The sequence below is a fragment of the Saccharomyces cerevisiae genome, chromosome IX (genome assembly GCF_000146045.2).
Source record: "Saccharomyces cerevisiae S288C chromosome IX, complete sequence".
Lineage (NCBI taxonomy): Eukaryota > Fungi > Ascomycota > Saccharomycetes > Saccharomycetales > Saccharomycetaceae > Saccharomyces > Saccharomyces cerevisiae.
This window is the reverse complement of record NC_001141.2, coordinates 117,962-130,481: the sequence shown is the minus strand read 5'-3', so window position 1 is coordinate 130,481 and position 12,520 is coordinate 117,962. Positions and strand designations below refer to the sequence as shown.

The 12,520-nt window shown below is 39.3% G+C and overlaps 4 protein-coding genes across 4 annotated transcripts; all 4 read right to left on the bottom strand.

Moving 5' to 3' along the window:
* Positions 1-900: 900 nt before the first annotated feature.
* SIM1 (putative glucosidase SIM1) lies at positions 901-2,331 on the bottom strand (the record flags this gene model as incomplete). The annotated part of the gene is made up of 1 exon (NM_001179471.2): positions 901-2,331. The coding sequence occupies one exon, from the start codon at positions 2,329-2,331 to the stop codon at positions 901-903; it is 1,431 nt and encodes a 476-aa protein (NP_012143.2).
* A 1,053-nt stretch (positions 2,332-3,384) lies between these two features.
* AYR1 (acylglycerone-phosphate reductase) lies at positions 3,385-4,278 on the bottom strand (the record flags this gene model as incomplete). The annotated part of the gene is made up of 1 exon (NM_001179472.3): positions 3,385-4,278. The coding sequence occupies one exon, from the start codon at positions 4,276-4,278 to the stop codon at positions 3,385-3,387; it is 894 nt and encodes a 297-aa protein (NP_012142.3).
* A 470-nt stretch (positions 4,279-4,748) lies between these two features.
* On the bottom strand, positions 4,749-7,793 carry KGD1 (alpha-ketoglutarate dehydrogenase KGD1; the record flags this gene model as incomplete). Its single annotated transcript, NM_001179473.1, has 1 exon — positions 4,749-7,793. The coding sequence occupies one exon, from the start codon at positions 7,791-7,793 to the stop codon at positions 4,749-4,751; it is 3,045 nt and encodes a 1,014-aa protein (NP_012141.1).
* A 617-nt stretch (positions 7,794-8,410) lies between these two features.
* On the bottom strand, positions 8,411-12,490 carry STH1 (RSC chromatin remodeling complex ATPase subunit STH1; the record flags this gene model as incomplete). Its single annotated transcript, NM_001179474.1, has 1 exon — positions 8,411-12,490. One exon carries the CDS (start codon positions 12,488-12,490, stop codon positions 8,411-8,413), a length of 4,080 nt encoding a protein of 1,359 aa, NP_012140.1.
* Between the last annotated feature and the right edge of the window lie 30 nt (positions 12,491-12,520).

Genomic DNA, 12,520 nt, shown 5'->3' with positions numbered 1-12,520 from the left:
TCCTCTTCTGCGTAGCCTTTAAAATACGCGAACCTTAAGTGATATCAGTACGCGATTTGATCTTAGTTTTACTTATCTGTTAAAATAAGATACCTTGGGTTCCCAGTGTCTTTTCTACTATTGCTTCACACCTTATTATTTTTGTGCACTTTTGCTTTTATGAGAATAGGCAGTGCATACCTTTTAATTTCTTAGCACTCTGAATTTTCCAACCTCTACGAAAAAAAAGGAAGAACTTACAAAGTTCCCCCATCTGAAGCAGTAAATTTCCAAAAATTTTTTTCACCATCCGCATTTTCCCTTTTTGATCCACAATTGCCCAAAACAGTAATATTTTACGGGTAATGGCGGGGCAAAGCTCATCTCCGCAGATCCTCTTCGCGCCGACAGGCGCTGGGGGCTGAAAACACTACGTGCGGAAAGTTGTGCCTTCATGTCCTGATTCGGAAATGTGATGATTTCGTAAACCTACACAATATCCCCTTTGAGACTATTGCAGAGCTGCATATGTACTATTTTTAGCTGTCTAGGAACAGGCTACAGTAAAAGGAGGCCGGAAAGCTGAAGATGAAAAGAGTTCTTAAATTTCTTATGGGTATCGGACAGTATGTGTTTTCTTATGTAAATCTATTTAAAATTGTTCCGTCTTTGAAAATCTCTCTATCCAAGAATACTACTTGCTAGTTAAAGATAATCGTAATGAATCTTGGCTATATTTGGTCGTCTAACAAGTTCACTTGGATAATGGTACAGAAACATTGAGGCCATTAACGAAAAGAAAAAGGTGGACAGTATAAATATCGGTAAAAAGAAAAGGGGACCATAGTGATTGTGTGAGGTATAGGGGGTGAGATGTGTTCGAAAAAAGAAAAAAAAAAGGAAAAGTAGTAGTCACGTAGCTTAATTGTATAAGACGAAATGAGCTTTACCGGAAGTAACAGAGACGGTACACCCGTCAGCACCGCCAGAGAACTCACCATTTTCGTAAACACATTCACCGATGACATTGGATGAATCATCAGCAGCAACTATCTTGACGTTGTAGTTCAATGCGTCGCTGTTGTTTGGGTTAGGAATCAATGATAAGTATGTCACTCCACCAGTGGAGCCAGCACCAAAGTTTAATGGTGCCCAGTTACCAATACCAGATCCAGAAGTACCCCAGATACACCCATCTTCAACTGAGACGCCGGCGTTATTAACGTAGTATTGAGCAGATGTCTTTTTGCCTTCCCAAGTAAAGTAAGTATCTTGGTCAACAACGGTCAATGGCAAAGAGCTACCCCCTTCAACATAGGTTGGGATAACCATGTTTTCAGTGCCCGGGTAGTCGGTTCTGCAAATGGCGACACCCTTGCTTAGTTTAGAAACAACATAGGCAGCCTCGACACCCCATTCACATAAGTAATCCGCGTCAGTGTTAGAACGGTACAAATAACCATTTTTACACAACAAACCCCCGACAGATCTACCGTCAGATGGTTGATCGGATGGCCATTGGGTCTTAGACATACCTGGTTGGCAGGAGTAGGAACAGTAGGACCCCTCCTTGCATGAACCGCCAGTGGAAGTGTCGGTGTTTTCCACACCGGACCATCCACCCTCGCCAATCCAGTCAATAGAAATGACACCTTGACCAGATGGGAATTTGTCACATGGAATAGTGCCGTCTTGGAATTTCTCACTTGGGCCTGAAAAGTCGGCCAAATCACCGTAGATACTACCACTGCCAGAAGAAGAAGAAGAAGAGGAGGAGGAGGAGGAAGAGGAAGAGGAAGTAGAAGAAGTGGAAGTAGAAGTAGAAGTAGATGGTGAAGTGGAAGAAGTACTAGATTTAGTGGCAGAAGAAGCACTAGATTGGGTTGCGGAAGAAGTTGACACGACAGTAGATGTTGGAGCAGCTTCTTCACTAGATGAAGAAACAGAGCTGCTTTCTAGGGTAGAAGTTGCCGAGGAGGAGGAGGAGGAGGAGGATGCCCCTTGAGATGTTGAGGCAGTGGCAGATGCAGCGGCATCAGAGATTTTCTCATTCTTGGCTAAGGCAGCAGATGAAACAGCAATGGAAGCGGAGCTATCCGCAGCGGCTGCGGAGGAGGTTGGAGCCAACACAGATGTTGTAATGATAGCAGAGGTAGCAGCAGTAGCGACTTCTGAAGCAGCAGGAGTTACAGTGTGGCCATCAGAATCGACAACAACAGTTTCGTAAACGTATTTGTACGCAACGGCCCTCTTATGTTGGTGGGCATCTTCTTGGTGAACATCCACGTGTGGTAAAGCAGACACGATGGCACCAGAACTAATCAACGTAGTAACGGCAGTTGAGAATTTCATTTCTGCAAAAAAATAAAGGATTGGATATTAGTTAGTAAAGTGTTTTTTTTTCTCTTGTTTTACCTCAAGTATTGCTTTTCTTACACAAAACCTTTCCAAATGCAAACCAGTCTACATCTTATTTAAGATATACACAGCTGCTATGCTGTGCTATGCTGAAAGCATTAATGGCTATTTTCTGGTTCTTCCTAATGTAGATCTGAAACTTCTATTGACTGACGCGAAACGCCAAAAAAAGGCATGTCCGGATCGGGAAAAAGTGTCCGCATCAGGAAATTTTCCGCCGCAATTTTCGTGACGAATGTCGTTCAGGAGAAAGAAACGAAGATAAAACCAAAAATAGCGGTTGAGCACGACTAAACTAACGTTTTGAGGACGCATTGGCGGTATTGGAAAGGGTTGAACTGCTGCAGAAGCTGAGCAAGCCTTGGTATTCATGGCAATACGGATTGTAAAGGTGTATGAGAAAAATTGTGGTAAATAACTTACTAAAAATAAAGCTCAGGTTAACTTAAATATTGTGGTTTTTAAAGGAATGTAAGTAGTTGGGTAGCACTAAACAAATGTTTTCTTGCTCGCTAGTTAATTTTTATAAAGGAAGGACTGTAAATAGTTGGAATTCGAGAGGGGAGCAAAGAAACTGTTTCTTTCAGTTCAAATGGTCTTGCTATAGTGTCTTATTCAACTGAGTAGATATATATATTTGAATATGCTGTTCTCACTTTTGAAGTAAGAGAGGGAATGCGAAGATAAATACAGAATAATTTCATGTAGTTTATAAATAAACAATGGCAATTTTGAAAAAAAAAAAACAACAAAGCACGATGCGAAATGAGCGAATTCCGTCCCAGCGCGTTTCAAACGGTAAGAGCAAAGAGAATGAGTGAAGTGACAGGAATTTGGCATACTGGTACGACGAGACGTAAACAATACTTAAAGAGCAGTTGAACATTAGCATTAGAACGATTATTAGCTATTGATGTCCTGACGTGGTGTACAAACTATACGGAATCTTGTATATAAATATAGGTAGCTATTGACGATGGTGAAACACTAATCGTCCTTATTCTTCTGTTTCGACTTCAAAGCATTATTAACTTTGTCCAATTTAAATTTTTTGGAAAGTCCTTTTTCCAATAGCCAGTAAGGAACAAATATCATGACAAAACGCATGATGTTGGCGAACGTTCCTCTATAAACATCTACAGGGTCACTAGTGCTCAAGATATCTTTAACCAGTTGCTTTGCGTACGCATCAGCTGGCATGGGCTTATTGTCCTTAGCCATGGTTTTTCTTGAATTAAAAGCTTCCCTACCTTCAGGGAAGTTGTATATTGAGGTTTCAGGCAAGGGCCTTTTATCAGCGATATCAGTAGCCACACCGCCAGTAATAGCGTTAATCACTCTCACGTTGAAGGGCTTCATCTCTAGATGTAACCCACGAGCATATTGGTGGATAGCAGCTTTAGAAGCGGAATAAATGCTACCAAAGGGGAATGACACAACTCCTGCCAAGGAACCAGTGAAGACAATGGTTCCTTTCGCTTTAATAAGGAACTCCGACAATTCACGGCACATGTTGATATGACCAAACACATTGACCTTAAAGCATTGTTCTACTGCAGCATCTGTTGCATCCAATGCAGGGAATGTACAACTCTGACCGGCATTGTTGTACAATAAATCTAATTTACCATCAGGTAAATTAGCTCGCAAAAAACCAGAAAATGTTACAATTTCTTCTGGCTTGGAAATATCCAACTTATATGGTTTGATACTATCGTTACCAAATTGGATGGCCAATTGTGCCATTGGTTCTAGTCTTCTTGCACATGCATAAACCAAATAGCCATTTCTGGCTAATTCCTTCGTTACCTCATATCCAATACCACCTGAGGCGCCTGTAACAACGGCAATCTTTTTAGGTTGTGACTGTAACTCCGACATACTCTTTGAAATCCTGATCAATATTTGAATTGAGTATATATTAATAGAAGTTGGGCATGATGAATAAAACTTATTCACTCTATTTACCTACCCCCTTCCCCCTTTCCATTGACTTATTTTTCACTTTTTTTCTCCACCGGATGAGGACAAGAGAAGCACCTAGCTGTGAATACACCAGAGGAGGAAGTAGGGGGAAAAAAACGATATCAATATAAAGTAAAGAATGATTCTTGAATAAATAGTAAATACAACTAATAAAAAAAGGTTCACATAAATAAAACGTTAAATTAAATAATTTTAAAAAGACTAAGCAGATGCTAACATCATGAACAAAAAAAAAATGTGAATGTATCAAAAAAAATATTTGTTAGATCATTCTTCAAGTAAAAAGGCTGTCCATAAACATTAAGGTAAAAATATTACGTGTTTATATGGCTGTATTTTCATGTTTTTCATATTTGAATTCATCTTTAGGATTGTTGGAAAACATCTTTCAAAAAGGCATCTTCTTCGGCCAAATGTAGTGATTTGCTACCGGCAGCAACAGCACCACTTGGGTTTCTACCACAGTATCTGACCTTGAAATCCTTATATTTATCCGTTTCTTTTAATGTTGTGTGTAAGCGTGGTTCTGTGTATGCCCACGAACCCATGTTCAATGGCTCTTCCTGGCACCAAACAATTTCTTCCAAGTTTGGATAAGAATTTAATGAATCACGTAGCTGAGCAAATGGGAATGGGTGCAGCTGTTCAATCTTTAAGAAAGCAGTGGTCTTATCACCCAAACTTTCACGTCTTTTATGTAGGGCAGTGTACACTTGGCCACTCAGCAAAACTAATCTCTTGGTTTCCTCTTTCGTACCAATACTTTTTCCATGTTCAATATCTTCGATAATCCATTGGAATCCGCCTTCAGTGAATTCGGAAAGAGATGATCTGGCCAATGGGTGACGCAGCAGCTGTTTAGAAAAGAATAACGCCAATGGTTTACGGAATTGACGATGTTGCTGTCTCCTTAGAATGTGGAATAAATTAGCAGGCGTAGTTGGATAAACAACCTGGAAATTACAATCCTGATGTTGTCTCTGTAGCTTTTCTTCAGATGGGAAATATCTTGGGTCTTCATTGGCTAGTTGCAAGAATCTTTCCAATCTACCAGACGAATGTTCTGGCCCCTGGCCATCATAACCATGGGGTAAAGACAAAACTAAACCAGAGCGTTGCTTCCATTTTTGTTCACCACCGGCAATAAATTGGTCAATAATAACCTGTGCTGTATTTGCAAAGTCACCGAATTGAGCCTCCCACATGACTAGATAATCTGGGGAGGTTAGCGAATAACCATATTCGAAACCCATTACACCGTACTCAGATAACGAGGAATTTGCAATGGTGAAGTCTGCCTTTTCATTATTCAGAGTGCTTAGCGGTGTGTAAATGGCTTCAGATTGTTGGTCATGCAAGACTGCATGACGTTGAGAAAATGTACCTCTTTCTACATCTTCACCGGAAACCCTAACGTTCTGACCATCCAAAACCAATGTACCGAACGCTAATGCTTCACCGGTGGCCCAATCGATGCCTTCACCTGTCTCAATAGATTTTCCTCTATTTTTCAAAATTCTCTTTAGATTTTTGTGCACTTCAAAACCTTCTGGCCACGAAGAGAGTACCTTACCTAGTTCTTTCAAAGTACTCTCTGGAACATTAGTTGGTTCATGTGGTAATATCTCAGTGGCCAATTCCTTTGGGGATTTGAATCCTTCCCAGGCAGCAGTTAACCATTCTCTTTGAGATGGGACGTAATCCTTTGCCTTTTCGAAAGCATCTTCAAATAAGTTCCATACCCATTTCTTGTGCTCATCAATATCTTTTTTAGAAAATGTGCCTTCACTTATCAATTTTTCCGTATAGACGTCAATGACAGATTTTTGTTTTGCAATTTTTTTGTACATTAATGGTTGAGTAAACGATGGCTGATCGGTTTCATTATGTCCATGTTTTCTCCAACCAACGACATCAATTATGGCATCTGTGTGGAACTTATGTCTCCATTCTGCGGCTAAATTGAAAATAAAGGTCACAGCTTCCACGTCATTAGCGTTAACATGGAAAATTGGGGCATCAATGGCCTTAGCCAAATCGGAAGGATATGGTGTGGACCTTGCAAATCTTGGATCCGTAGTGAATCCGATCTGGTTGTTTGTAATAACATGAATAGTACCACCAGTAGAGTATTCTGGTAGGGTCAAGAAACCCATGGTTTCATAAACAACACCCTGCCCAGCAAAAGCAGCATCACCATGTAATAACACACCTAAGGCCTTTGTTTTTTCCTTCAAATCGTTCTTGGCATGCAATAAAGCTCTAGTTCTACCAAGAACAACTGGATCTTGGGATTCTAAATGAGAAGGATTTGCCACCAGCGATAAATTGACGTACTTACCAGACGTAGTTGGTCTTTGGTAGTTCATACCCAAATGGTACTTGACATCACCCGATCCTTCAATATCATCGCGAGCGCTCGAACCCTTAAATTCAGAAAAAATAGATTCATTTGGTTTACGGACCACATTGGATAAAACGTTCAATCTACCACGGTGAGCCATACCCAAAACAATATCTTCTACACCCAATTCAACAGAACGATCAACCAAAGTTTTAATACCTGGAACAACACTTTCCAAACCTTCTAAACCGAACCTCTTATCATTTGGAAATTTTGTAGATAAGAATGACTCAAAAGAAGTGGCCCATGTTAATCTATCTAAGATTTGTCTCTTTTGGTCCACTGTATATTGGTAAGGTTCAGGAATCTCAATTCTCTCTCTTAACCAATCACACTTTTGCTTAGATGGAATATGTGTGTATTGTACCCCATAAGAGGAACAATATAACTTTTCTAGATGATCCACAATCTCTTTCAGAGACATTTTAGATTTCCCGTCCCTTGCAAACCTTGGCAGGATACCAGGTCCTAGGTTGATTTCTTTATCAAGATCGTGTTTGCTAAAGCCGTAGTAGTCTAGAGTCAATTCCGGAGGAACAGGGTTATTTTTATTACTACCAAATGAGATCCCTAAAGGATCTATATGGGCTTTTAAATGACCTCTAACTTGGTAAGCTCTACATAGCAATTGCACTTTTAGATGAATGGAGACGTTCTCATCTACTGAACCAGTCATTGCGGTCCCTAAGGGAGCTGCTTCGGTACCCTGGGGAAAGTTACTGATACTGGGAGGAGCCTGAAAAGCCTTTGTAGCTGGAATCTTTGGGTTAGACATATTCTTGAAATATGCGTCCCATGAAACATGGACTGAAGATGGGTCTTTTTGCCAAGCTTGGTACATTTCATCGATATAGGTGGCATTTGATGTCGATAGAAAATTATCTGTACCAGTGGTGGCTAACCCTCTTCCGACAATTTTGACAGTAGATGCATTTTTAAGTAAAGATGTTTTTAATAGTCCTCTTGAACTATACCGGCAGGTTTGCGAAGACACGAACCTTAGCATAACGGTAAAATTTAGTATTTTCTAAAAACTGCTTTCTTTCTCTTTTGTTGTTTCTTTCAAACGAAACTTTAATTTGGGGAAATTAGGAAGAAGTATGATGCTGAACGAGAATCGCTTCCTTCTCTCTTCCTATCTATATTCAGCTGCTGCGACTATGTGACAGAAACAAAATTGAGGGCGAAAAACAAACAAGATATGATCTTATTAAATAACACACGGGTTTGTTAAAGTATAAATAGTACACACCCAATGAATCTAAACCGTTATCGTAAATCGGACTTACATGTAGGTCTTGACTCCCGCAGTCCCTTTGCCAATCATTTATGTGTAATGCCTCTTTCTTATTTGCAGAGGCCCCTTCCTTAGCCCCGGAATCGCAAACGGTCGAAGCTAACTGGTCCATCGCCGCCGGGTAATTATTTTGCGGCACTAATAAGCCCAGAGAATAAGCCAAAGGATATTAGTTACTCAAAGAATTATATTCGCTCTGTCGATCTTATTGTTACAGTGGTATATATTTTATAAACATATGTAGAGGTAGAAAAAAAGGCTAGAAAGAGTATTAGAGGGGAAAGGGATATAGTCGTAAAAAAAAAAAACATGTGGTGATGAAAACGTTACGAAGAGTGTTCCTTGAACCATTCATCAGTAAACTCATTTAACTTGTCAGCATCAACGTAAACCCAGGATCCCTCTTCATTATAGAATCTAGCATTTTCAAACATCGTTTGTAAGGCTTGCCTTACCTCCTCCAAAGTTTTGTAAGTGCCATTCTTGCAGTTTTTCAATATAATATCAATGGCCATGGGTTTTTCAATTACTTTAAAATAGTCCGGATAGTCGCGTTTCGAAGGAAGCTTTTCAAAAATGGACGTCCTTGGATGGGAGTCTACCTCATCTAACTGTTCGCGCATTTCTTCCACCAATTTTTCCACCGTGGGAAAAATCCCAAGCGACTTGGATTTAGTTTTAGTTTTTTTGGCTGCAGTCTTCTTCGCGGGCGATTTACTCTCTGGCTTTTCTTCTGCTCGCTTACCATCATTATTCTCCAACACAGTTGTTTTGTTTAGTTTGATCTTGACGGTCAGTTTCGGTTTCTTTTTCTTGGATTCTGAACCATTTATAATTTCAACGGAGCTACTTTTTACTTCCTCTTCCACCTTAGCGCCCCCGTTTTCTTGAGATGTACTCTCTTCTTGAGTATTCTCTTTGTCTTCTGCCGTAACAATGCTAATGGTCCTTTTCTTTCTACTACTCCGGCGTTTTGACCTGGAAGCTGTAGTCTCTTTATCAGCATTAGTTTCCTCATCCACAGCTGCAGTGAAGCTATTGTTCTCAATCAATGAAGTTTCGGATGCTTCAGGCGTGTTTTCCAGGGTTTCTATTTCATTCTCTTTTGTACCATTTTGACGTAATCTCCTTCTTTCACGTGCTTCACGTCTTTTTTTAATGGCATCTTCTAAAGACATATTATCATCTTCTACAGCCTCCAAAAATTGTTCTTCAGTTAGACCGTCATCATAGTAAACTCTTTTCTTTTGTCTAATCCTTCCCAATGGTTCAGAATCCTCTTTCTTGAAATGTTCTTCAATGTCTTCTCTGAATACTTTGGGTAGCTCGTCTAATTGAATCAATCTAGGAGGAGGGACTCTCAGGCCTTGCGCTTTAGCATCTGCTCTTTCTTGGTTCATTCTCTCCTTATCAATTTTATCAAATAGTATTTTTTCATCAGCGCTTCTGGCCAAAGTATCGTTTAACTCATCGTCATCTAATTCTGCTTTGTCATCATCATCCCTGTTCGTTTCACTTTCGATCAATCTTCTCAAAAAAGCTTCTTGCTCTTCTGCAGTTGATTTGTTATCAAACTTACCTGCCTGGATAACCTTGCCGTCAATGTCCAATTTCTGCATAGCTCTTTCCAAAATAACTTCCTCTACGGAATCAGTGGTAATTAATCTTAAAATTCTAACCTCATTCTTTTGTCCAATTCTGTGAGCTCTATCTTGGGCCTGTAAATCTTGGTGTGGATTCCAATCTGTATCAAAGATGATCACCGTATCTGCAGTTTGTAAATTCAAACCCAAACCACCGGCTCTAGTTGACAAAAGGAAACAGAAATAATCTGAATCTGGAGCATTAAATGCATTCAGCATTTCTGTTCTTTCTTCAGTCTTAGTGCTACCATCTAATCTCATATACTTCAAATCTTTCATTCTTAGGAAGTCTTCCATAATATCCATAACTTGAGTCATTTGGAAAAACATTAGCACTCTGTGGCCTGAGGCTTTGAATTTCGGTAGCACTCTATCCAGTAATTCAAACTTGCCCGCTACTCTGAAAAGTAAATCACTATTACCTCTTGAGGGGTTTACAACACCTTCCACTTCATCAAATACGAATGGATGGTTGCAGATTTTTCTTAATTGCATAATCTTATTGTTCAAACCTTTAATACCACCCTTTGTAGCCCCCTCAGTCCCTGCACCAACAAATAGCGCGTTATGCTTTAGCATTTGCTGATATAACTGTTGTTGCAAACCAGACAGTTTACATTTGATAACTTTTTCCACTTTATCAGGCAAATCCTTTTCCACTTCCTTTTTCAAACGACGCAATAAAAATGGCCTTAACACCTTATGTAATCTTCTAATAATTAACAGAGTTTCTTCTTCCGTTAATTCTAGTTTCTCTTGGGTACCGGTGTTGGCAAATGGAGTATTAAACCAATCTTCAAAAGTCTTCGCAGAATTGAAAATTTTAGGCAAAACAAAGTTCAACAGTGCCCATAATTCTGGTAGATTGTTCTGCAAAGGAGTACCCGTTAAAATCAATCTGTTTCTTGTACGATAATAATGAGAAATTGTGAATGATAACTTCGATTGAGCATTTTTCATTCTATGACCTTCGTCAATGATCATATGAGCCCAATCATGTTTTGATAAAAGAGATTTATCTTTAATAATATACTCATATGTTGTCAATAAGACGTCAAAATTTCCAACCCTTATTTGATGCTGTAAAGAGTGTCTTTGATTTGGTGTACCTTTGTATATAATAGTGTTTAAGCTCGGAGCCCATTTTTCAAATTCTAAAGTCCAATTGGTTATTGTGGATAAAGGTACAATGACTAGGAAAGGGCCGATGTCTTTCTTAACTTCATAAAGATATGTTATTAGAGAAATAGATTGGATGGTTTTACCTAAACCCATCTCATCTGCTAGAATACCGTTCAAATGATTATTGTACAACGACACCATCCATTCTAAACCTCGTAATTGATACTCTTTTAAAGTGCCGCCAACAAGAATAGAAGGTTGTTTATCAATTTTTTCTTTGATCCTATGAGCGACTTCATAATAGTCAGTCTTTTCTCTTTCTTCATCTGTAATTGGTTGGACTTCCTCACCATGAAGAATTTTTGCTTCGTTTTGTTGTGCTCTAACAGCCTCCGACAAAGAATCCAAAAAGGAATTAGTCTGCCTCAATAACTGTGTAATTCTAGTATCCTTAGTTTGATCTAAAAGCTTTAAATAAGCCTCCTCATCGTTAGACTTCAAAGCAGCTAAACGTTGCTTAGCAGTTCTTTCTATTCTTTTCTGTTCATCTTTCTCCATTTGATTGTGTAATGAAGCGCCTAATCTACCGAACTGAAAGCAACGTTCTTGACGAGACCATTGCTCGGACTGCCTTTCTTTGATGAAATCAATGATGCTGTTTATTTTTTGTAAATGTAAATTACGTTCCTTTTTTCTTTTTTCCAATAGTTGTTGCCTTTCTAATTCTTCTGCCAAACGAACGGTTTGTGGGACAATAACTTTGCTTCTAATTTGAACAGATCTTTGTGCAGCTGCTGTGAAAGGAGAATCACGTAGATATGGAATATTGTGGTGTGCCTGGCTGGCAACATTGTTGATTAACTTTTGCCTAATCGATTTTTGTTTAGTTAGTAGCTTTAAACTTTTCAATTCCACAAGAGCTTTGATTTTGAAAGTATCCATTCTGGACGATAAATCATCTTTTGTAATAAACTCTAAACAATCATCTAGTGAGTATGTACCCAGATTGGCAGGTAATCTTTCCAGCTCGTTAATTCTGTTGGATATACGTGCAGAAATCCTTATTTCGGTATCTGGATCGCCCAATGCAGTCTTCGTAGCGTTAGAAAATTTTGATTCTAAACCCAAACTTTTGGCCTTCGCATTGAAATCTGCTGATATTTTTATTGGTTTCTTTTCAGAATAGTCTACTTCGATCGCCGTAGTGTTATCGTTCTTGGTGTCTGGTAAGTCTAAGAAGTAGTCAGGGACATCTGTATCTTTCTCCAGTAACTGTAAGGCAACCAAGTGTTTATTCAATAAATCCTCATCGTACTGAAATCCTTTATCTATACTCTTTCTCAAGGTATCCAACTTTGTTTCGTAGATATCCTGATCACGTGATATATTCCTAAAAGTGTCTTCTATTGCCTTGATCTCCAACTTGTTTTCCTTTGGATGGTTTTGAATAGCCCTATAGCGGTAGAGTAGCTGCTCCAACTGTGCACTACTCCTCGGCTTTGGAATAGTGATTTCAGGTTGTTCCTCGGACCCCAGCTTTCCATTTGTTTCAGAGGCTGCAGCAACCGCAGCCAATGCGGCAACTGTTGTAGGTGTATTATTCATCACCGTGCTCATCAACTCAGATTGTTCCTGAAGCATTCGCGCTTGCTCTAAACTGTGCTGCCTCTT